The sequence below is a fragment of the Giraffa tippelskirchi genome, chromosome 4 (genome assembly GCF_054371585.1).
Source record: "Giraffa tippelskirchi isolate mGirTip1 chromosome 4, T2T-mGirTip1v1.2.pri, whole genome shotgun sequence".
NCBI lineage: Eukaryota > Metazoa > Chordata > Mammalia > Artiodactyla > Giraffidae > Giraffa > Giraffa tippelskirchi.
Window position 1 is genome coordinate 49,102,206 of NC_137278.1, and position 25,620 is coordinate 49,127,825.

At 39.6% G+C, this 25,620-nt stretch overlaps 2 protein-coding genes across 21 annotated transcripts in view; one reads left to right on the plus strand and one right to left on the minus strand.

Annotated features, from left to right (window-relative positions):
• LOC145547317 (uncharacterized) overlaps nucleotides 1-8,417 on the minus strand; it is a 75,793-nt gene extending 67,376 nt beyond the window's left edge. The window contains exons 1-3 of one of the 4 annotated variants that reach the window (XM_081596617.1): nucleotides 7,834-8,306; nucleotides 6,764-6,939; nucleotides 5,169-5,265 (exon numbers count right to left, since the gene is read on the minus strand). In XM_081596617.1, the coding sequence (XP_081452743.1) occupies nucleotides 5,169-5,232 (64 nt within the window). In that variant the 5' untranslated portion in view covers nucleotides 5,233-5,265; nucleotides 6,764-6,939; nucleotides 7,834-8,306. Of the gene's footprint in view, nucleotides 1-2,867; nucleotides 5,266-6,763; nucleotides 6,940-7,125; nucleotides 7,248-7,833 lie in introns of those variants that run through there. The other 3 variants (XR_014083728.1, XR_014083727.1, XM_081596618.1) reach the window with 3 other exon arrangements.
• CTNNA2 (catenin alpha 2) overlaps nucleotides 1-25,620 on the plus strand; it is a 1,291,223-nt gene that overhangs the window by 1,009,825 nt on the left and 255,778 nt on the right. The gene's annotated exons all lie outside the window — the stretch shown is intronic.

Genomic DNA, 25,620 nt, shown 5'->3' on the forward strand with positions numbered 1-25,620 from the left:
GTCTGCAGTCCATGGGGTCGCGAAGAGTCGGACACGACTGAGCGACTTCACTTTCACTTTTCACTTTCCTGCATTGGAGAAGGAAATGGCAACTCACTCCAGTGTTCTTGCCTGGAGAATCCCAGGGACAGGGGAGCCTGGTGGGCTGCCGTCTATGGGGTCGCACAGAGTCGGACACGACTAGAGCGACTTAGCAGCAGCAGCAGCAGCAGACATTCATTAGGCCAGATTCAAGGTACATGATTTTATCCGTTGCAAATAGTTCTTAAAATATCACTATCGGCAATCTCTTCCCTTATAAAGACACTGTTCAAATCATGGAGTATATTAATTGACTCCTGTGAGCCAGCATGTGGTTGATGGGTCACACATGAATACAGTCTTGGGGAGGATGCCAAGCTTGACCTCTCTCTCACCAGTGAGTCCAGATCACAGGAAGAGTCCAATAGCTTGATCAATATCGATTAATCAAATAACACACTGTGCAGAGGAATCTGTAACACATGTATGAATAGGAAGCTGCTCAATTAAGTAGAAGCTTCGACTACTGATTTATTTTCTTCTGCTGATTTCTTCATGCCCCAGAAGGCAAGGAAAATTTAGATGGAGAAGGATACATAGCATTGCTTGAGTCTCAAAACATTCAAGAGAATGTGTGCTTTTGGTTTTATCTTGGACACCTGCTGTTCTAGGCAGTAAGAGTGCCAGGCCAAAAAAAAAAAAAAAATTAAGCTGTTTTATTTCTAATTAAATTTTTTTTCAATTTATTTTTGGCTGCACTGAGTCTTTGTCACTGTTCAGGTTTTCTCTAGTTGCGGGATGTGGGCTTCTCGTTGCAGTGGCTTCCCTTGTTGGGGAGCACGGGCTCTGGGGAGCACGGGCTTCAGTAGTTACTTCTGTGGGTTCCATTCTTGTGGTACACAGGCTTAGTTGCCTGCAGTATGTGGAATCTTCCCCAACCAGAGATCAAAACCATGTCCCCTGTATTAGCAGGTGAATTCTTTACCACTGGACCACCAGGGAATTGCCCAGGCAGAATCTTAATCCTGACACTGGAAGATCCACTATAGGATTATAAAAAAGTTCTATCATATTTTCCAAGATGAAATACCTAACAGGAAATTTTGGAAAATTTTAAAAAAATGATGATTCAAATAAGGATTTTTGTTCCTTTCTTTCTTTTTTTTTTTTTTTTTTTAAAGAATGTCCTTTAAGCTTACCAAAACATTTCAGAACACCAAACCTGACTGAATGAGGTTGGTCCATATATATTGTTGGAGGCTATGTTTAGGCTGAGGTTTTCTATCCAAAACAGACACTAAAAGGGAGATAATTTTCAAATGTGTTCTGCAAGAGTTTTCCACTATGGCCTGAATTGAGCTCTTTGGAGAGCTGATGATAGCAGCTAATCACTTTGATTCTGACAATGTATTTAGTGGATCTTTGCAGCCAGCTTTTGGTCAAATATATCTTGTTCCATATGACCCCTCCTTGCTGAGGTCACCTTTTATTACTTGAAATGGCTCCTGGCATCCTTTTCTCAGGGGAAATTTCCATCAGGACAGCTGATTTTTTTTTTTTTTTTATCTTCCTACTTCCAAGGGGGCTGGATGAATCTGAGATTTGGAAAGTGAATTATTTTCCTGTAGGCTCTGCCTCTCCTGCTGGTGGAAGCCCTGGTTTGCTGTAGGATCTAAGTACTTTGTGCCTTCCTGGCTCCCAGAGATATCACAGAGGATGGCTGAGAGAATTCACCATTGCTCTTTGCTTGGGCAGGAAATTGTGATGAATGATGCTGAAAACTCAGCCTGTGTGCATTGGTGCTGAATAAGTCTTGGAGATACAGCTTTGAGTGAAGTAAAAAAGAACAGCTTTATTCCTTTGTGAGGCAAAGGGGGACACAGCGAGCTCCTGCCCTCAAAAAACTGTGTCCCAACCTGTGGTATTTGGTGAGGAGTTTTATAGCAATAGTTCAAGATCAGGGCTGCTGCTAAGGATCAAGGTGTGTGCAGGGCCTGCATTTCTTTAATTTGGCCTCAGATGGTCTCCTGATGAGCTTCTGTGGTTCTCAAGGTTACCAAATTGTGGCCTTCTCTCTGGAATAAAGAATGCTCATCAAGTAGTTAACATCTTCTATTTGCTGGGGGTTTTACTTCTGCAGAAGAGCTCAAAGCTATTGTTATGTATGTCCCTTGAGGTGGAACCAGGATCCTGCCCAAGGCTCACTATTCTTTGTTGATTGTTATTCCCTTGTTTGCATTCTCATCCCTTCTCTTATTAGCAGCAGTTTGAACTTGCCATCGAAAAAAAAACTCTCTTGCTTTTTCGATGAAAAAAAAACAAGGTAGTTCCAGAAAAACATCTACTTCTGCTATACAGACTATACCAAAGCTTTTGACTGTGTGGATCACAACAAACTGGAAAATTCTTAAAGAGATGGGAATAACAGACTGCCTAACTTGCCTCCTGGGAAATCTGTATGCCGGTCAAGAAGCAACAGTTAGAACTGGACATGGAACAACAGACTGATTTCAAATCGGGAAAGGAGCAGGTCAAGGCTGTATATTGTCACCCTGCTTATTTAACTTATACGCAGAGTACATCATGAGAAATGCTGGGCTGGATGAAGCACAGGCTGAAATCAAGATTGCCAGGAGAAATATCAATAACCTCAGATATGCAGATGACACCACCCTTAAGGCGGAAAGTGAAGAAGAACTAAAGAGCCTCTTGATGAAAGTGAAAGAGGAGAGTGAAAAAGTTGGCTTAAAGCTCAACATTCAGAAAACTAAGATCATGGCATCTGATCCCATCACTTCATGGCAAGTAGATGGGGAAACAGTGGAAACAGTGACAGACTTTTTATTTTTTGGGACTCTAAAATCATTGCAGATGGTAACTGCAGCCATGAAATTAAAAACACTTGCTCCTTGGAAGAAAAGCTATGACCAACCTAGACAGCACATTAAAAAGCAGAGACGTTACTTTGCCAACAAAGGTCCATCTAGTCAAAGCTATGGTTTTTCCAGTAGTCATGTATGGATGTAAGAGTTGGACTGTAAAGAAAGCTGAGCGCTGAAGAATTGATGCTTTTGAACTCTGGTCTTGGAGAAGACTCTTGAGAGTCCCTTGGACTGCAAAGAGATCCATCCTGTCCATCCTAAATGAAATCAGTCCTGAATATTCATTGGAAGGACTGATGTTGAAGCTGAAACTCCAATACTTTGGCCACCTGATGCGAAGAACTGGCTCATTGGAAAAGATCTTGATGCTGGGAAAGATTGAAGGCAGGAGGAGAAGGGTATGACAGAGGATGACATGGTTGGATGGCATCACTGACTCTGTGGACATGAGTTTGAGTGGGCTCTGGGAGTTGGTGATGGATAGGAAGGCCTGGAGTGCTGCAGTCCATGGGGTCGCAAAGAGTCGGACACGACTGAGCGACTAAACTGAACTGAACTGAACTTGCCATTGGAACTCAGGGAGGGTCTTAGAGGCTGAAGCCTAAACAAGAAACAGGGGACACAGAAAGGCTTCTGAGCCCAGGAGCCCCAACAGGGTCCTGCTCAATTTCATGAAGGTGATGTTGGTTGTAATATTCATCTCTTTACTTTGTATGTTCTTAACCAATCTTCATCTTCCTTTTTTTCTGAATGAAATTTCCAGAATACCTTAAAACTAAATCCTTACCCTTCCTCCACCCTATATAACTGTGTGCTCCCCACTATGATCAACTTTTCAAGAAGGTTCTTGCCTTGTGTAATTTCTTCCATTATCTTTCCCTAAATCCCTATCAGCCATTTAGTTGAGCTGATTCCACCTACTGTGTTTTGAGTGCACTCCCTCTCCATTACCATTGGCATTGCTTAGTTGCTTTTCAAAAAATGTCACAGCCTCACAACCAGTGCCTTGACCCCAGGCTCCCTGCCTTCAGCTCAGTGTAGCTCCAGCAGTCTTTCAGGCCAGTCTTCCCACATCTTCATTGCTTTGCACTTGATGTTACTTCTACCTAGAATGCCCCTTTCCTTCATTTATCTTCTTTTTCCAGGAAAATTCACAATTTTCCCAAATGCCCTCCGTCCCTCTTTTTTTTTTTTTCCTTTTAGGAAAATTTGCAAATTTTCCTGCAAGGCTTAGCTTAAATGTCACCTGATCATCACAACTTTATTCAATTCTTATAAACAGGGTTTATCCAGTAGGCTCCTAAAGCACTTTCAAATACCTTTATTATGACACTTTTTGCTGTAGATTTAAGTTGTTTATGTGTTTTTGCCTATGCCCATGACCTAATATTCTTTGTTTCTTCAAGGCATATCTTAGTGCCCAAAATAAAGTTAGTTGCCACCACACAAATGATGAAAGGATGGAGAATCTGTATTCAGCCAGCCTACCTAGAAATATCCCAATCATCAACTTTCCTCTGTTCTAAACACTCTTGTCTTTGATTCTGTTGTTTGAAGAGCAAGATTTGTTAACTTAAAAAGTCCATTTTTACTGTGATAATGGCTTTCTCCATTTTAAGAGAGAGATTCTGATTTAACCCAGATGTTTCCTGTTGCTGGGCTGACTTTAGAAAAGTTCAGCTTAAGAACCTACCAAAATGCAGATACCAGGTATCTCCTGTTTTTTGAAAGTCTGTTTATGCCTTTTACGAAAAACCTACATTAGTTTCTGTTTTTGCTAGCTGAAAGGAATCTGGAGGATTTTTGCTCTTACAAAGAAAGGTGAATGTAAAGATCTGTCCAGTATTTTACAGCCAGCTCTTAACACAGGCAGTGGGCACTGGAAGCGGCAAGAGTAGCGCCACCAAGCTCCTTCCCTGGGAACTACACTCAACATCTCAGCATCCAGCCACCAAAGCTTTGAACTGTGTTTGTGAGCATTTGTGCTTCTCTCTTGATGTATTTTGTGCATCCATTGGTAAGATGCCTCAAAAGGTGATTGCTTCTTCAGTCTACAGCATGTCAGCTTACAAAAGGTTTCATGAGCATCTGTACTTTTGGATAGTGAGAGAAACCCCTATATAGCTCCATTTTGAGATTCTAACTTCATATAGCAGTGGCAACTTAAATGCTATATTGCAATAAGCTTTCCATATATTTGTGATGTTCTGGAAAGTTTGAATTCCACTGCTTTTGTTTCTGGTGGGGGGAACTTTAATGTCTCACCATCGTTCTTTGGAAGATTTACTTGAAGATTCGTGAAGCCCTGCAACCTGTCTCCAATTGGCATCTTCTAGACATCACCATTTCATAGATACAATACCTGTTTTGAGGGAGAGAGAATACATGCTTGAGCCTTTTCTTCCCATGGGCCAGGATTAGAAATGGATGGTCTGATTGTTCACTGTCCTGTTTTGAAGGGCTTGGCAAGATCTGTGCTTTCTGGAGCAGGGCCAGGAGGAAGCGGAGAGGAATGAGGCAGTAGTAGCCTACAGCACATAATTTCAGGAAGAACCAAAAAACTAAGTAATGAAGATAAATAATGTTTTTATGCAGTATTTTATAAAATTGAAATTAATGCAAAAAAATTCATGATGAGTAACTTACCAACATTGTAAATTAACACAAGATCAGTAATAGGGCAGTGCTGAGCTTTACTGAAACCTGAAGCAAAAGAAAAAACCAGCAATACTGATCTTGTTTTTATTTACAGTGTTGCTATTTTGTTTATGATAGGTGACTCTCTTTGGTCTTGGCTCTGCTCCAGAGCTTCTAGCTCTTAATGTCTTTACTGCACCTGCTGTATGAGAAAGTTTCCCCCTAAAGTCTCAAAGTCAGATGGTTTCTTTTTTTTCCTACGTTAGTGGCAAAAGGGCTGACTTTTAAATTTTACAATGAGATGACACCTTGGACTCCAGATCTGAAGACTTACTTGAATTGTGGTGTCTTTTAGGTTGCCTAGCTGCAAATGTATTTTTTTTTCGATGTTTATCACCGTGACATTTTTTTTTTTTTTAATGACACTCTGAAGTGCTTCAGAGAAAATGGAGAGCATTTTAATACTGCTGATTTACTTTTTCAGGTCTACAGTAATTTCCTTACTGCCTAATTATAAGGCTCAGCTTAATTTACTCTACACATAATGTTTACTGATGCACATATGGTGCCACATTTCAGGAAACTGTACCCAGAACAGGTATTTTTGTCAGACTGGAGCGTGGAAAATTTCCTTCATGTACAGAAAAACAGCTAAGAAATTCAATCATCTGAACAAAGAATGTCCCCCAATGAGAGGAAGAAGAAATCACACCCATCTTTAACTTCATAAAGAAAGATATAGTCTCTTTAAATGCTTATTTTAAAAGTTGAATGATGATTATATATGTATAAAGGTGTATAGTTACCCCCAGAATCAAAGGAGGGTAGGAGGAGGGGGAAAGGAGTGACAGGAAAGAAAAGCAGTAGTGTCGTCTGGGCTTATTTCCCAAACAACTTCTCTCTTTGAAGAAAAAAAGATGGATTCGGGGGGGTCATGGACTCATAAACTCCTAGAAGTAGAAGGGACCTCTGAGATCTTTTCTCAGGGCAGAATTTCTTCCTTCAGCATCCTAAGACCCCCTGCAACAGCCTCTGTTTTAGAGATGGGAGATTATCCCTTTACCCAGCATCTGGTACAATTACTGGGTAACTTTAGTAGCTAGCAAATTGAATTAAGATCAGTGATTTTGTAATTATCAAATTGTTGGGTTTGTGCTGCAAAGCTTTTTTTTTTTTCTACTTTGTCTAAGTTTAAGGCCCAAATAAAAATTTCAGTAAAAGACTTCCCTGATGGTTCAGTGGCTAAGACTTCATACTCCCAATGCAGGTGGCCCAGATTCTATCCTTGATTAGGGAACTAGATCCCACATGCCACATCTAAGAGTTTGCATGCTATAATGAAAGGATCCCGCGAGTTGCAATGAAGACTGAAGAAGTTTCCTTGCACTTCGACTAAGACCTGGCGTAGACAAGCAAATAAATAAATATAAATAAAAAATTAAAAACCACATAATTTGTATGCTGTAAAGGGGTGAGGGGGGGAGAAGCTTCTGTAAAGAACTCTATTTAAACAGAGTTCCAAAAACATACAAATTAGTGACTCTCATTACACATGAATTTTTGGCTTGACAGCCACTTGGCTTACCTTTCTGTAGCTCTGAGTGCTAGGAGTGGTAAGGCTTAGAAACTCGGCAGCTGCTGCTATCCTGTCATTGAGAGCTGAAGTAGCCAACTCTTAACCATCTAATCCATTGCTCCTATTTCTACCTGGGTGTATATGAAGGTCAAAAAAGCAAAGTTGAACCCACTGAAACTGTTTGACATTTGTTTAGCAAGAGTCCCTTCTCTCTTTGAAGCGTTATAATTTGATTCTAAAATCTGTCGTTATCAAAAAGATTTTCTTTTTACAGAGTAACATTTTGAAATGCTGACAGTGAGCTTACATGTCTTACCAATATAAAGCTGGCAAGTTAGTGAATCCAAGTGAGCTAATTCTGAAGCCTATCCTTTTAATGACTGCAGTTGTTCAAATTGATACACTTTTGACTTATTTTATAGCTTTTATTAAAATTCCATTAGTGGGAAGGCTGTAAGGTAAATATCAATTCATAAGGTCTTGAGATCCTCAATAATAATCAAAATAATAGCCTTCCTGTTTAACATCCCTGGTTTTTTTTTTTCTTCCTTAAACCACCCATATCTGTGGCAAACCCCATGCAAGACACTGAACCATGAAAGAGATTTTGATAATTACTTTCCTAATTAATCAGAAGGGGGAAAAGTAAGGGACTTTTATCTTAGTTGGAGTGGAGGATGGCTGATTAAATGCAAACAGAGAGACTAGCCAACTTGCCTGGTATATTCAGTAAGAATGAGATGGATGAATTTTTGCCCCAGTGTTCCAGAATCAGAGAAGAACCATTTGTCCTGAGGACTTTGGTGACAGGAGGGGATTTTCCATCTGATCCAACCATAAGTGCTTGTCAGAAGTTTGGGTGGATAACCAATCTCAGCCCCCTCTTCTCTCATTCCAGTTTCTTGTTTTTTTCAGGAGTGCATCAATCCTGTTAACTCTTAAGGGCAGGACTTCTATATCTTTATTTGATTCCTTCAATTTCAGTGAAGATCAAGCTGTTTTTAAATAGCTGCGATCGGAGTTGCAGCTACATGAAGAGGGTGACAGAGAAGTCGAAGAGCACCTTTGGTTAAAGCGAGCTGGGTGGTCGGGGCACTGACCGTGGGCGAGGGAGGGGTCAGAGTCACAGGGGCAGGAAGAAGGCAGCACTAACCATGCCTGACTGAACAGATTTCCCTCAGCTCCTCCTTTGAAATCTGAAGGCTTAGATCAGTGTGGCCCTGAGGCTGTATCCATAGATGCCAGAATAACCGGGTGAAAGCAGATCCCTTGTGACTTTCATTGTGTCTGTATATTACCATAGCAACAAGCTTGCCTCGTGCTCTTTAGGTGCATTCTCTGTGTATTTGTCCAGTCTGTGGAAGGACTCTCAATATTTTTTGCCAAGTTAGGAGGAAATAATCAGGACTTGGAGTCCAGTCCAGGTCAGAACACCTATATTGAGCAGGCTGGGCAACCCAACCAGATACCCTTCTAGTCCACAGAATTTTTAGGAAAAGTCAACAGCTTCCGCTTTTATATCTAACCATTCCTCTTTGTTCTTTGCCTTGAAGCTTCTACTAGAAAAGGAATTGCTTTGGCACCACTGAGATAAACTATGTTTTCTAGCAGAGTGTGAGGCAAAGAGAATCAAAGTCATCTTGGTCAAGTAAAGCAGTCAGACTGGACCCTTGGGGCTTCTTGAGGTCATCTCTAGTCTTCTCAATTTTCTTCTTGCGCAGCTAACTGCTGCATGAAGATGCTAGGTTCTAAGTAAAGAGTGGGTGAAAGGAATTTGAAATAGCCTGGGATTTGAAGTAGTGAAGCAACAAAGTGACATGGACAGGGTGATAGGATTGCAAGACTTAAAGTCCACAGATGAAACTATATAAATCAGGTGCCTGCAAATCTGTGGCCCAAATCTGCCCTTGTGCCTGTTTTGAAAATAAGTTGTACTATTAGTTTTTGTTCTATGATGGCAGAGTTGAGTAGTTGTGGCAGAGACCAACTGGCTGCAAAAACTAAGTCATGTACTGTCTGGCCTTTTATAGGAAAAGTAGAACATCCCATGCTCTAGAAGTAAGGATCTACTTGAAATGAAATAAATTGCATGTAAGAGTCCAGGTCTTCTGTAAAACTGAAGGATCAAAATCTGACTGTCACCTGCATTTCCCTAAACAGTAATAGCGCCAGTCATGTTATGGGATTTCCACAGACTTAGAAATGTGGAGTCATCATTAGGCCTCTGTCTGAAATGAATCCCCTGGAGGAAAAATTCAGCAGCTGTTGGAAATGCACCACTGTGCAATAGTTACAGACAGGGAGTGAAAAAGTATAGCATATGGTGGCAGAACTTGGGACAGAGAGGTTAGTTCAGAGGTACACGGTTATCTACAATTGGAATAGAGCTGGGGAGCATGGGGAAAGTGTTTCTGTTTTAGAAAATGTAATGGGCTCTTTAATGACCAAAAATGGTCATAAGCTTTAGAAGTTCATTTACAAGTGACATCTGCACCAACAGTAAGTGCCCATCATCCATCTTCACTAATCCAACAGCATCTTATCCCCTCAAGTTTCCCATTCTGCTCAAGCGGAGCGTCACTCATCTGATACCTAGAGTGCGAACTGATAAGTTTTCAATGGGGTCCTTCCAGAGTCTATCATTTTTACAATGGGGATTTTTCTGAGACCCAGAAGACTTGTGATGTAATGGGGAATGGCCAGAAATATGGAAGTATGGGGCCAGATGACTCTGTCTGGTACAAATCCTGCCACACTGTGGCAGGTGTGTAGAACTCACTCCACCAGAAAGAAAGATGGCTTTAGAGAATTGTTCTCCTCTGCATCTTGTTCTTTATAGATTTTAAAATAAGCTTCTACTGCTAACATGCTCTCAAACCATTCATTCAATGATTATCTCTCCCAACTGACAGTGCAGTTGGGGTTGTTATTTGTTGTTGTTTAGTTGCTAAGTTGTGTCCCATTCTGTGACCCCATGGACTCTAGCCCACTAGGTTCCTCTGTCCATGAGATTTCCCAGGACAGAATATCGGACTGAGTTGCCATTTCTTTCTCCAACGCAGCTACATGGGCGAGTGGGGGTGTCAAATCTTTGTTTGAGAAATATTTGATAAGCTTCCTAAAAGTCCTTACTAGAGTTAACTTATCTGATATAACTCTATTTATTTTTTTTTGTCTGTGCTGGGTCTTCATTGCTGTGCATGAGCTTTCTCTAGTTGCAATGAGTAGGGGTTACTCTCTAGTTGCGGAGCAAGGTCTTCTAATTGCAGTGTCTTCACTTGTTACAGGCTCTAAGGCACGTGGGTTCAGTAGTTGCAGTTCTCAGGCTCTAAAGTGCAGGCTCAGTAGTTGTGGCACACGGGCTTAGTTGACCTGTGGCATATGAGATCTTCCTGGGGATCAAGCCCCTGTCCCCTGCATTGTCAGGTGAATTCTTAACCACTGGACCACTAGGGAAATCCTGACATAACTTTTGACTCTCTTACATTGGATTCAAACAGTTTATGCCCATTCAATACCAGTTAATCAGTGGCAGATAATAGATACTCAGAATGAAATATCCAGGTGTCTAAACATAGATCCTTTGTGGTAAACAGTGCCTGAAAGGATACAATGCTGGGGATAAGTGGCTGACTCGGTGTGGGAGTGAAGGATGGAATAAAGGATCATCTTTATCCAGTTGTGATTTGTGAATTTGAACAGCCAGATTCATAAACACTTGGACCTTAAGTAGAATAGCACTAATCTTGGAACCGGAAGACCTGACTGTGGCATTTTCTACATGTAACCAGTGGACCATCCCTTTCCTCATTTATGCAACAAAGAAAATGATGCTGGCCCTGCAAACTACATCTTTCACCCTTACTGTGACATTATAAAGAAAGTCAAATGAAATAATGTCTAGGAAAGTTCTCTGCAAGCTATAAAAATGAACATGCACAGGATTAATATTAAGGGCAATAAGCAGTCAGAAACTGAGTAGGCCTTCGTAATACACAGAAAAATCAATCTGCTTTTTAGTGTGGGTTTAGGGCTCTGGCCAAGGTGCTTATTCTCCAAATACCTTTTTCACCTTCACCTATGCTACCTAAAATTTCATGCTTTTGAAATGCCATATCTTCTGGGCTAAGAAACTGGATATTTGAAAGTATGTTTGTTCTGACAGAGAGGTGGAGAAGTCCTGGGAGGACCTTTCTAAGTGAGAAAAAGAAGTCTATTAACATAATATAAGAAAATTAACAAATTTGGACTTGTTTACGGTGTTCCCTAGGTCAACACACTGAACGGGAGGCACTCCTGCTTGCCTTTGAGAAGCATCATTTACAAGGCCAGTCAAGTATATGAGCTCAAGCTGATCACTGTAGCTTTATTAGTAGCTAGAAATTGAGATAGTAGAGGAGATTTTAGCAATGAGTGAGAGTTGATGGTTTGTCTTATTTTTCTTTGTGTCCCTGGTCAAACATAGTGCTCCGTATACCTGGAACTCTTCAATCCTCGGAGAAGGACTAAATGAGTGAACACCAGTTATTGAGTAGAGAGAGTAGAATAAAAAGAGATAAATCATATTTTTCTCTCTGAATTTCTTACTGTTCTTGCAATAACTTCCCTGCATCCTTTGAGCTAATTACATTACTATGTGCTGTGCTTAGTCACTGAGTTGTGTCCAACTCTGTGATCCCATGGACTGTAGTCCACCAGGCTTCTCTGTCCATGAGGACTCTCCAGGCAAGAACACTGGTGTGGGTTGCCATGCCTTCCTCCAGGGGATCTTCCCATCCCGGGGATCAAACCCAGATCTCCCACATTGCAGGTGGATTCTTTACTGTCTGAGCCACCAGGGAAGCCCAAGAATACTGGAGTAGGTAGCCTATCCCTTCTTCAGGGTATCTTCCCGACCCAGGAATCCAACCTGGGTCTCCTGCATTGCAGGTGGATCCTTTACCAGCTGAGCTACCAAGGAAGCCCAATTGCATTACTACCTACCCCATTTTATTTTTGTGCATTTACTCTCATTTCTCTTATTTGGTGTAATGTTTAAATATCTTTAATATGAATGTGGCTTTGTGCAGATTTTTCTTTATGGATACTTTTTCCTTTGTGAGATCAGAAAAAGATATTGAAGTGCACAACTGAAGACAAATTAAACACCTATGTCTGCGTAACATTATTGGAAATAGTCAAAACATGGAAACAACCTCAGTGTCCATCAACAGATGAATAAATAAAGAATATGTGATATAGATATAGATACAAATATGGCTTCCCAGGTGGCACTAGTGGTAAAGAACCTGCCTTCCAATGCTGGAGACATAAGAGATGCAGGTTTGATCCCTGGATCAGGAAGATCCTCTGAAGAAAGACATAGCAACCCACTCCAGTATTCTTGCCTGGAGAATTCCATGGACAGAGGAGCCTGGTGGGCTACGGTTCATAGGGTCTCAAAGAGTCGGACATGACTGAAGCGACTTACCACATGCACACACATATATATAATACATGCACATAATGTAATATTATTTAGCCGCAGGAAAGAAGGAAATTCTGCCATTCGTGACAACATGGATGAGCCTTAAGAGCATTATGCTAAGTGACATAAGCCAAACAGAGAAAGACAAATACTTCATGGTATCACTTATATGTGGAATATTAAAGAAAAAAGTCATTCTTATAAATATGGTGAATAGAAAAGTGGTAGCAAGAATGAGGGAATGGGCAGAGGTTGGTAATTGGGTACAAACTTTAAGCTATGAGATGAATAAGGTCTGAGTTCAATTCAGTTCAGTTCAGTTGCTCAGTCGTGTCCAACTCTTTGCAACCCCATGAACCGCAGCACACCAGGCCTCCCTGTCCATCACCAACTCCCAGAGTTTACCCAAACTCATGTCCATTGAGTCGGTGATGCCATCCAACCATCTCATCCTCTGTCGTCCCCTTCTCCTCCTGCCCTCAATCTTTCCCAAAATCAGGGTCTTTTCAAATGAGTCAGCTCTTCACATCAGGTACCCAAAGGACTGGAGTTTCAGCTTCAACATCAGTCCTTCCAATGAACAGCCAGGACTGATCTCCTTTAGGATGGACTGGTTGGATCTCCTTGCAGTCCAAGGGACTCTCAAGAGTCTTCTCCAACACCACAGTTCAAAAGCATCAATTCTTCGGCACTCAACCTTCATTATAGTCCAACTGTCACATCCATACATGACCACTGGTAAAACCATAGCCTTGACTAGATGGACCTTTGTTGACAAAGTAATGTCTCTGCTTTTTAATATGCTGTCTAGGTTGGAGAGTCTCATGTAAAACAAAGTGACTATAGTTGATAACACTGTTGTGAAACTGAAATTTTCTAAGACAGTAGAACTTAAAGTTCTGACCAAAAAAGAAGTATGCTAGGTGATGGATGTATTAATTAGTGAGATGGGAGGAATCTTTTCACAGTGTATATGTATATCAAATCACCATGACACACACTTTAAATATCTTACAATTTTATTTCAAACTCAATTTTGTCTCAATAAACCTGAAATTAGAGAAAGAATGAATGTCTGTCCATTAAAAAGATTTGCAGAAATGTTCTTTCATTGGTTAGATTAAAATTGGGCTTACAACCTTTAAAGTCTCATCCAAGTTTGAGCTTCTGTGGTTCTTGTTGGCTGGGAGAGCCATTTTTTTCTTGAACTGTCTTCTTCAGAAAACTGTTTCATATTCATCAAATGGTTGCAGATTTTTAAACTTTGTCGAAAATATTTTTGCTATATCTATTTGAAAGTGACCCAGTACACATCATGCATTCCTTATGGCCTGCCCTATAATCAGACCATTTTGGTCATTTTAACAGTTTATTCTTCTTCTTGAGTTTTGTGAGTTAAACTCTATCTTTTTATCACTCTGCCCTCTCATGAAAGTGAACTGTTAGAACAATTATGATACATCAACTGTTTTCCTTTGGTTTGCTGAAGAAAATGTACTTATTTACATTGATGAATAGCCCTAATTGGGTAAAATAGACTGGTAGTGCTGAGCTAATACCTTTAAATGTCTTGTCTTAGGCCATTAATATTCCCTTGTCACACATACATTTAAACAGTTGGAAGAAAGCCTTGTGTTCTTGACTCCTGTCAGACTTAAAGAATGATTTTGTCAAGTCATTCCTTTCTGCCCTAGTTGATTGATAGCTAAATTTTGGTCTTCTAGCTTATGTAAAAAGTGTTAACTATGTCTTTCAGCTTGTAGGCAAGGGGCATTTAAACTATTCTAATAGTCAATTTACAGAGGAATTACATTGCCTGTTTACTAGAGGGGTCAAAGAATGTGCCCCTATTCATCAGAGACACAAGTCATAGGGCTCATGAGCTAATGAAGGCAGTATTTATGAGTCCCTGCACTTGCTGAATGATACCAAGTTCAAGGTGTCCCTGGCCCTGACTGCTTGGGACTCTGGCTCTCAGTTTTGGATGTGCCTATGCTCATGGACTATGTATTTAGGATGAATATGATTTAAATCCTAAAACTCTCAAAAATGATTTTAAAAAAAACCTAGAATGCTAGGTTGTCACAGTACTAAACTTCATCTGCACTTTTCAGAGATGTTTCTATGATAAGGCAGATCCCTTATAACCTGTGTCATCACCAGGCTAATAGATTTTCATACATATTGTAATTGTCATCTAAAAGCATGGAAAGTGGATTTGATCCTTTCTGGAAAAACTATCACTTCCACACTTCCATTGCCATGCATGAGTCTTCGTTAAGAATCTGAAAATCTACTGTTTTGAAACACTTTGCCCAGTAATTTATAAGATAGGTACATAAAGGCAAGTGTGACCCATTGTCATAGTTTTGCAGTAGACATATCTTGACCCTCTATTTTTGAGGATCAAGAAATGAATCCTCTTTTTTTTTTTGTCTTTACAGACTCCTAAAGCCCCTGAAAATCAGAGAGTCTCTAGTGAGTATCCATCAGGCTCCTTTCAGAGCTACTGGAATGGAGATTCATTAAGACTCTGCATTGGTTCTGCCTCTGGAGGGACAACTGATTCCCTCTAGGGCTGTCCATCTGCCCCAGCTCTGTTTTCCCATCCTCTCTACTGGGATTTTCTTCTTTTTGTTCTTATTATCTTGGAGGAGGCTTTCAGAATTCTTTATGCACTTTACTCATCATCCACAAATCTGGACCATGTGTTTTTCTGGAATTACACACACACATACACACATGCACACACACACACACACTTTGCTTTTGGTCGTTGTTGTTTGCAGAGCTGGTGGAGTTCAGTCATATGAGAGGTTACATATATTTGTGGTTTAGCACATGAAGTCTGGGGCCAGCTCGGGTTCAAATTCTGCCACTGCCACTTATCATCCATGTGAATGTGGACAAGTAACATTCATTTGCCTCAGTGTCCTCACCTATAAAATGGAGAATATGTACTCTATTCAGAGAAATAAATATTATTCAAAACATTTAGAACAGTGCCTGACACAAAATAAGCATTAAAGTCTGTTAATACAAAATACTAATTTTCCCCAGTTCTTTCCTGCTCTCCTTTTTGCCACCTTTCTCCATGCCCTGTCACTGCAACCCTGCCTTCTGCATAGACCCTCCATTCTACCAGCCTCTCCTATGCTTCCTTATATTGCCGCCAGCACTTCTGGGCTCCATGTTCTGCTCACAGTTTTACCACCACCAAGGAAAGCTGCTGGATTGAGACCATCTGGAGATCCATGATAACCCAGCACAGCCTGGCATCCTAAGGCAATATTTTACTCTCTCTCTTCCCATGGGAGCAGTTGTCCCTGCCTATTGTGGGGGGAGAAGGGTGTTTTAGTACAGCCATGTGTACTGGGGCAAAACATGGAGCCAGCAGAAGGAGCCAAACACCTACCGCTGTTCTTCAGGGTGATCCCTGACCAACCTTTCCCTGTCCTAGTCTCCATGACTTATCAGTACAATTTTGAGCTAAATGCTCAAGTTTTCAGTTGCTCAGTCATGTCCAACTCTTTGCAATGCCATGGACTGCAGGCTGCCAAGATCCTCTTTCCATGGGATTTTTCAGACAAGAATACTGGAGCAGGTTGCCATTTCCTCCTGTAGGGGATCTTCCCAACCCAGGGATCAAACCCACATGTCTTGTGTCTCCTGCATTGCAGGCATATTCTTTACCACTGAGCCATCACGGAAGTCCCCTATTTCAAACTACAGTTTGTTAAATCTATCAGTTCAGTTCAATCGCTCAGTCCTGTCCGACTCTTTGCTACCCCATGAACCCCAGCACTCCAGGCCTCCCTGTCCATCACCAACTCCCAGAGTCCACCCAAACCCATGTCCATTGAGTCAGTGATGCCATCCAACCATCTCATCCTCTGTCGTCCCCTTCTCCTCCTGCCCTCAATCTTTCCTAAAATCAGGGTCTTTTCAAATGAGTCTGCTCTTCACATCAGGTGGCCAAAGGATTGGAGTTTGAGCTTCAACATCAGTCCTTCCAATGAACACCCAGGACTGATCTCCTTTAGGAAGGACTGATTGGATCTCCTTGCAGTCCAAGGGACTCTCAAGAGTCTTCTCCAATACCACAGTTCAAAAGCATCAATTCTTCGACGCTCAGCTTTCTTTATAGTCCAACTGTCACATCCATACATGACCACTGGAAAAACCATAGCCTTGACTAGACGGACCTTTGTTGACAAAGTAATGTCTCTGCTTTTTAATATACTGTCTAGGTTGGTCATAACTTTCCTTCCAAGGAATAAGTGTTTTTTAATTTCATTGCTGCAATCACCATCTGAAGTGATTTTGGAGCCCAGAAAAATAAAGTCTGACACTGTTTCCACTGTTTCCCCATCTATTTGCCATGAAGTGATGAGACCGGATGGCATGATCTTAGTTTTCTGAATGTTGAGCTTTAAGCCAACTTTTTCACTCTCCTCTTTCACTTTCATCAAGAAGCTCTTTAGTCCCTCTTCACTTTTCTACCATAAGGGTGGTGTCATCTGCATATCTGAGGTTATTGATATTTCTCCCAGCAATCCCAGCAATCTTGATTCCAGCTTGTGCTTCCTCCAGCCCAGCATTTCTCATGATGTACTCTGCATATAAGTTAAATAAGCAGGGTGACAATATACAGCCTTGATGTACTCCTTTACTATCTGGAACCAGTCTGTTTTTCCATGTCCAGTTCTAACTGTTGCTTCCTGACCTGCATACATGTTAAATCTATACAAGTAAATAATTGAAGCTGTGTTATTTTTAAACATAGCTCAGGACTTATAGTGGTCCACATAGAGCAGACTACTGTTAATCCAAAGCTTTTGGTCAAAGAACTGAATTGGAATAATGTCAATCCATCAATTGATTGATCAGAAACTTATTTTGATGGTGTCTCACTGAAGCTGTGGTTTAGTGACCACAAAAACTTATTCTAGTTAAATGTGTATATTATCAGTTATCTGTTGTCACAGTAGTACAGTATAACATTTAAGCAACATGTAATAATAGCATCTGCTTATCTCTAGTCTGGAGTGGTCACCTTGGTCAAGTTCTCTCACGTGTATGGGTTCACTTGCTCTTGACTGACCCAAGATGGTCTTGATGGAGATGACTGAGGTGACCTAGTTCTATTCCATGTGTCTGTCTCCTTCCTCCTGGAACAAGTATTCTAGCCTGGGCATATCCTTCTCATGAAATTGGCAGAGAATAAGACCAACCAAGTCCACTTGACCAGGCAAGTCCACCCCTGCATGCACCATGATGGCCAATATCCATTGACCTTGAGTATGCCACACGGCCCAGCCCAGAGCCAGAGAAGGCAGACAATACAGAGTTACATGGCAATGGGCTTCAGAGGCAGTGGAGAATGGAGTCATTCATATAACAATTCTACTACGGTTACCTACTCAGTGCTTCTTACTCCATCAGCAAGATATGTATCAGCTTTTATCTTGACTTCATAAGTACTCTTAGAGAAAAAGTCTAGAGGGCAAGGAGTGTTTATCTGGCTAAACTAAACCATCACATGTTTGCTATTTGGAGCCATGCTTTGGTGTTTCTAACGATGACAGTTGTGCTTTGAATTGATCTGGTAGGGACTGAATTGGGAAGAGGAGTATAAGAAGAGAAGCATGAAGCCTGATGAACTCTTCTTTTTTTCTTTTTTAAAGAAATAATTGGTTTTCCTAAAGAAAGAAGCTAGCACCCTAATTAAAATGATTTTGCTTCATAGAAGATAGTCAATGCCATCAAGATAATGAATAGAATGACCAAAGGATTTTGTGTGTTTCTCATTAAAAAAGAAAAACAAAATAAAGTAAAAACAGTGATTATTCTCTAAGTGCTCTTGCATAAGCTTCATAAATACATCTCTACTCCCTCCATATCTGTCCCCACCCCCAGCCCAAACTCTGAACAGTGCTGTCATTACTGTTGGACTGTGCATTGGTGGCACCTTAGCTTATTAAAGTGGCTTTGGGAGGATTACTGCACTGACTGATTACCTTAATTGACCTTCAGACTGGCTAAAATTTGCCTGACTTAATGAGGCTCAATTTTTGTCAAGCCCCCAGGCTAGATGGCTCCTGGCCAGACACTTTGTTGCTTTGATTTTTCATTTTTAATAACAGTTACACCCCAAAGCTTAAGGAAATATGGTAAAATATGTCGGTGATTGTGAAGAGCCCAGAGCAGCTGTATCCTAGGAAAGATTTAAGGTTCAAAGTTTTGAACCCATTTAAAATCACCCTCTTACATCATTGTAGTGAAGAAATTAATACTATTATTCTTAACAAGATTTTTCTAAACATCTGTCTAAATGACAAGACATCTTAAAACAGCCAGCCATTTGTTAAATATCATCAACCCAGCCTAGATTTGGGTGTTAATATTTATTTCTGAAAATCGAGATGGCACTGGATTGCTCTGATGCACAGAGACCATTCCACCTAAAGGTTGACGTGCAAAAACTCTTCAATTGAACGTAAGGTTCAACAAAGAAAGAAAGCTTTCCTTCTGCAGGAGAAATAGGATTTATTGACAATAGTGACCTGGAACATTGACCTGAGAAGGATTATGAAATAGTATTTGAGCCCAGGTTAAGAGAATGCCATGATTCTTCTTGATTAGTTGTGTCTGGTGTAGGCATAGAAAGGAAATGAGGGAGCATGTTTGCCATTCCTGTCCCACCCAGTCCATAGTTTCTGATCTTGTTTCTTATAAACAGCCCTTCACTTTTAATTTTTTTCTATAAATGTTTTTATTGTTTCAACCTTCCACCCATGCTTGAGTACCCAAATCATTGTTTTATCAGACCTGTTCTTTATTGGCCATTTTTTGGTTTTGATTAAGCATCTGAGTTCCTTTCCTATATTGGGGGAATTCCTCACTATATGAATTTTGATATAAGAAACTAAAATGAACAGAACACTTGATTTTATAAAACATTCCTCGAAAAACCTTCCTCTTTCATCCTTGCAACCAAATATTGACACGTGACCCAGAGTTTGAGTCTGTATTTCACCTGGATAAAAATCAGGTGCATTTGCCTAAGAATTTGAATCGGAAGCTAATAACACAAAGACACAGAGTTAACATTCTGAGTTCTTTTCCTTGTTTCAACTAACAGGCGAGCTTTTCTGCTTAAATCTTCCAGAATTAGTCTCTAATGCTTGCAACTAAGAACTTAACTGATATAATAGATCTTCTAAGGCAGAGCTCCTCAAACTATATTGTGCATAGGAATCACTTAGACTTTTATTAGAGTGCACATTCTGATTGAAATGGAGGTCTGGAATGTGGCCGGGGCTTGCTTTTCTAACAAATTCCCACTAAATGGCAGTGATAGATGATACTGGCCTGTGGTCCATCTTTTAAGTAAGAAGGATTAAGGGAAGGAAAGGGAACCTGAAAGAAGATAGGATTGACAGGGGAAAAAAAAAAGATCCATTTCAATGTGTTTTAGTTAAGTTATAGCACACCAACTGTTATAACTAATAAACTCCAAAAGGGGCAACAGGTCCAGTAAGATAGAATTGCATTCTTAATCATGTAACAATACCGGACTAGTATTGTTACCCTGGGTGAGGTTACCCTGGGCAGCATTCCTCCATGGACTAAGGTGTAGGTTGATTGAGGGGAGGGGGGATTCTCCACCATCTTAAACTCATGGCTTCCCAGGTCATCCTGGTGTCATGTCTGTATTTTATCCAGATAAAAATGGAAAAGCATATGAGAAATATTTCATTTTTTGAAATTTTAAAATATAAAGCATGGGTGTAGGAATCCACACATAATAAGTATTATTATTATGTAAACACTCTTGTAACAACTACCCAGGTCAAGAAAGGGAACTTTGCCAGCTTCCCAAGAAGCCCTTTTGTGTATTTCTTGCCTCCCTCCAAAAGTAATCATTATTCTGACTTTAGAGTGCTCACTTCCTTGTGTGTTTTTGTGGTTTTATCATCCTGATGTGCATCTACAGATGACATCATTTGGTTTTGCCCACATTTGGGGATTTATCTTTTAGTCTGTTAATCTATTGCATCCACTTCCTTCACTTTCTTTTGCTTATACTCGATCTGTTGGAGAACCCGGATGGTTAGTATTGTAAGTTTTTGCATTTTGCTGAATACACATGTGTGGTGCCATATGTCCCATATGTTGTTCTGTCTTCTACACTTTCTGCAAATCACCAAGGTGATCCAGAGCCTCCACCATATTCAGGTTTGATCCCTTTGACATCACTATGGTTCGGATTGTGCTATTTCATCAGAAGGCACATAGTACATGGTTCTTTCTCTCTTTTAAAAATTGAAGTATAGTTGATAAACAATATTATATAATTTATAATGTACAATATAGTGATTCACAATTCTTAAACAGCTGTCTTTTCTGGTGATTTTTCAAACACTGTTGTTCATTGTCTAGAATGAAGACATTTTAATTCATTATTGGTTGCAAAATGGTGATATTCTATCATTTTGTTTTCAATTTATTAAGTGGACTAAATTTAGAGTCAGATATTTCTCTGATTACAAAGAATTTCAGTTCACATAGGAATGGCAAGGTATAGTCTTGATTTTCCCGAGATAAGTGAAATCGGTTCCTTGTTGTCCTCTTAAGGTGACCAATCATCATTATTATTTTTTAGTCCTGATGACTGGATGGCATCACTGACTCGATGGACATAGGTTTGGGTAGACTCCAGGAGTTGGTGATGGACAGGGAGGCCTGGCGTGCTGCGATTCATGGGGTTGCAAAGAGTCGGACATGACTGAGCGACTGAACTGAACTGAACTATACACTCATTAAAAGTTATTTTATGGGTTTCAAGCAACTGAAATTTTTATTGTTTGAGAAGTTTAAATTGTCTAAACTTTGGCCAAATGAGAGCCTCCTGAGTTACTTTTACATGACCCTAGTAGTCTCTGATGGGCTTCCTAGGTAGCACAGTTGGTAAAGAATCTGCCTGCCAGTGCAGGAGACACAAGAAATGTGGGTTCCATCCCTGGGTAGATCCCCTGGAGTAGGAAATGACAACCCATTCTAATGTTCTTGCCTGGGAAATTCCATGGACAGAGGAGCCTGGTGGGCTACAGTCCATGAGGTCACAAAGAGTCAGACACTACTGAGCACACACAGACACAGTGATCTTTAATAACACTTTGCTATTGGACTGTAAAGAAAGCTGAGTGCTGAAGAATTGATGCTTTTGCACTGAGGTGTTGGAGAGGACTCTTGACAGTCCCTTAGACTGCAGGAGATCTTGGCAGTCAATCCTAAAGGAAATCAGTCCTAAATATCCATTGGAAAGACTGATGCTGAAGCTAAAGCTCCAATGCTTTGGCCATCTGATGTGAAGAACTGACACATTGGAAAAGACCCTGAAGCTGGGAAAGATTGAAGGCAGGTGGAGAAGGGGACAACAGAGGATGAGATGGTTGGCTGGCATCACCGACTCAATGGACATGAATTTGAGCAAGCCCCAGGAGTTGGTGATGGACAGGGAAGCCTGGAATGCTGCAGTCCATGGGGTTGCAAAGAGTCTAACACCACTGAGCGACTGAACTGACTTGACTGACTGATCTAGTATAATAAAATATAGGCTTCCCAGGTGGCGCCAAAGAACTCACCTGCCAATGCAGGTTAGATGTTAAGAGATATGAATTCAATCCCTAGGCCAGGAAGATCCCCTGGCAGGAGGGCAGTGGGCAGGAGGGCACAGCAACCCACTCCAGGATTCTTGCCTGAAGAATCCCATGAACAGAAGGGACCTGCCGCAGTCCATAGGATCTCACAGAGTCAGACGCAACTGAAGTGACTTAGCACGTATGCATAGTAAGATATTTCAGGCTTATTTATATATTTCTAGCCTCAAAGAACTTGGAATTAACCATTTTCCCAAGAAGCTTTCGTTTGTTTTAAGGTAAAATTGTATTTCAAAAATGTTCACTGTTACTGGACTGGCTTTAGACAGAACTGGAAACTGTACATGTGTGTGTTTACTTTAAAATCTCATGTGTTCATGCTGGCATTTCTACTTCAGGTCTAGAATAACAGGTTTTTTCCTTAATCTCTCTTTTTAAAAAAACTCTTTCATATTATATTGTCTTTCTTCCACACTAACACTTCTGGTTAGCAAGGACATGGGAGATGAGAAATAACATTTCATAACTGTTGACTTTGTGTGCATACTCAGTCATGTCTGGCTCCTTGCGACCCCATGGCCTATAGCCCACCAGGCTTCTCTGGCCGTGGAATTATCCAACTAGGAATATTGGAGTGGGTTGCCGTTTCCTCCTTCAGGGGATCTTCCTGACACAGGGATCTAACCCTCATCTTCTGTGGCTCCAGCACCGGCAGGCAGATTCTTTACCACTGAGACTACCTTCAAACACATTAGTGTTAGAATAACAATATTCATACTACCAGTATAATGAAAATCACATAAAATAGTTAAGGTCTTTTTACAAAAGATCCTATTCCCTTTTTCTTTTCATTTTTAATCTTCATTGTCAGAGCATAAATCCGTTTTATATTATACTCTCTCCCATTTGACTATCCTATGTTCTTAGTTTTATAAATAAGAATATATTGAATGTTCACTTCCAGTACTTATGTTATGCTTTTTGAGTTATTAGTTGATGTTTTTCTAGTTCTTTTGCCAGGTAAAGTTCATCCTTTAACAGATTCTCTGTCTCATAAAAATGATGTTTTCTGAGTTCTTACATGTTGATCAAGTTTTGTCTGTGGTTTATATCCTTGAAAGTCAGTTCTGCTGGTTATAAAATTCTTAGCTCACATTTTCTTTCCTTGAGGGTCTTAAATGTAGTATTTTATTTTCTTCTGGCATAAAACTTCGCTGTTGAAAAGTCTAGTGATCATCTATAAATAATTTTCTTTCCTTTATTTGCCTAAATACATAAGGATTTGCCCCTTTCTTCTTTAGAATCCAATTTTCTTGGTTGATAGTATAGATTTCCTTTCTCAAGTGCATGAAATGCTTTTTCAGAAAATTGTTTATATATTATGTGTATAATATATATTTCTATATCAAATATATGTCTATATATAATATAGATAGAATATAATTTCTATATGATGTATTTTAATAGTCATATTAAATAAATAATTATATAAGTAATTATATTTATGTAATAGCACTTTAAAATTATATATATTCAGAAAATATTCATGAATTACTATGCTTAGTATTCTTTCCATTTTCTTGCTTTGAATTTCCCCTTTAGGGACCTCTGGTAGCCATATATTGAAATTTCTTTGCTTATCTTCAGTATTTGTTACCTTTTCTCAAAGTTTTCAAATCTCTTTTAAAAAATTTTATTTTGCATTTAAAATTTTTCCTTTTTTTCTCTCTATTTCTTTTGAGGCGTTTGCTACTATGTTTATTCATTCCTATTTAGTCTTTTTCAAATACTTTTTCTTTTACTTGTAATTCTTTTCAAAGTTTCATGACTTCATCCTTGAATTTCTTTTTCTAATTTATGTTCTTTCATATCTTGCATCATTTTTAGTGCATTTTAATGTGTTTGAAATAGTAGATTACAGTTTTAATTTGTTTTACAGGCATATCTTTCTGGGATGCTTTCAGTTTGTATAGAGATGATATGTTTTTCTTATAATAGTTTTATGTGAATTTTGACCTTGATAATTTCAAGTTGCTGATACTTAATGAGAACTCAATCTTCCTGAAGGCTTGGAAAAAGTCTAGAAGAGCAGATAATTCTTCTAGCTTCACAGAGCTCTCGCTTCTCTTATTTTATGTAATATTTAAAAATACAGTAGGTTAGACACAAAATGACAAATAGTGTATGATTTCACTTGTATGAATGATCTAGCATAGACAAATTCATAGAGACAGAAAGTAGATTTATTAGGGCTGGGAGAAGGGGAGCATGGAGAATTCTTACCTAATGTTTATAGAGTCTCTGGGGTGATGGAAATATTTTGGAACTGTATGTTGGTGATGGTTTTACAACATTGTGAATGTAATTAATGAATTATACATTTAAAGTAAAAAACTTTTATGTTATATATATTTTGCAAAAATAAAATTTGCCTAAGATAAAAAAAGCAAAGGGTGTCTTGATTGGTAAGATAGACTAGTTCTGACCTTTGCCCCCACTTTATCTAGATCTTCCCTTTCTTTTATCTCTGTTGTCCCCAGCCAGTTCAACTTTGATTACACTCTCAATAGCTTCAAGCCAAGCCAGGTCAGCTTCAGTGTCCTCTGCACTGTCCCTTTCAGACTTTATTAGAGGGCTCTGCTCCTTGCCACCTTATGAGGGCAGGCAGGTTATTTAACTTTTCCAAGTCTCATTTTCTTCATCTGAAAAACTGGTGGTATAAGAATAGTCCCTATCTCATAGTATTGTCACAGGGATTAAGTGATATAACATAAAAAAATCTTGGTTGATCTAAGTTGTCTGGCACATCACATATGCCCAGAATATATGAGCTCACCAATAAAAGTATTATTCCCAAGCAGAAATTTAACACACCTTGCTAATGAGTAACTAATTGATGTTAATTTTCCACAAATCTTGTTATGTTTTACACAGTAAAATGTCCAACTCAATCCAGAGTTAAACTAAACTACACATACACACAGGGATACCCTCTAGTAATTAGTGCAAAAAGGAACTGAGATTTGTACATTTCCCTTCTTCTGACCAATGATAAATGTATATGTATCATACTATCAAAAGATTTGCCTGAATACCCCTGAATAGGAATATTTGTTTGGAAAATATACACATTGTTTTTCATCTTCTCTTCTGTTTATTTGTATTTGGGGTGTTTTCTCCTTGCATACATTCTGACAATTATGAACAAAGCAGCACAAAGGTAATTGTTCAGTACAGTTTAGCTTCATTTTAACGTGGCTGTCCCACTTCCCATTTAAATAATGTGGGAATGATGTATAATTATGCATTGTTAGAAATTTGGGTATGTTTATTCTAAATTACCTTGAAGAATAGTTGTCAGTAGTTCTTTCT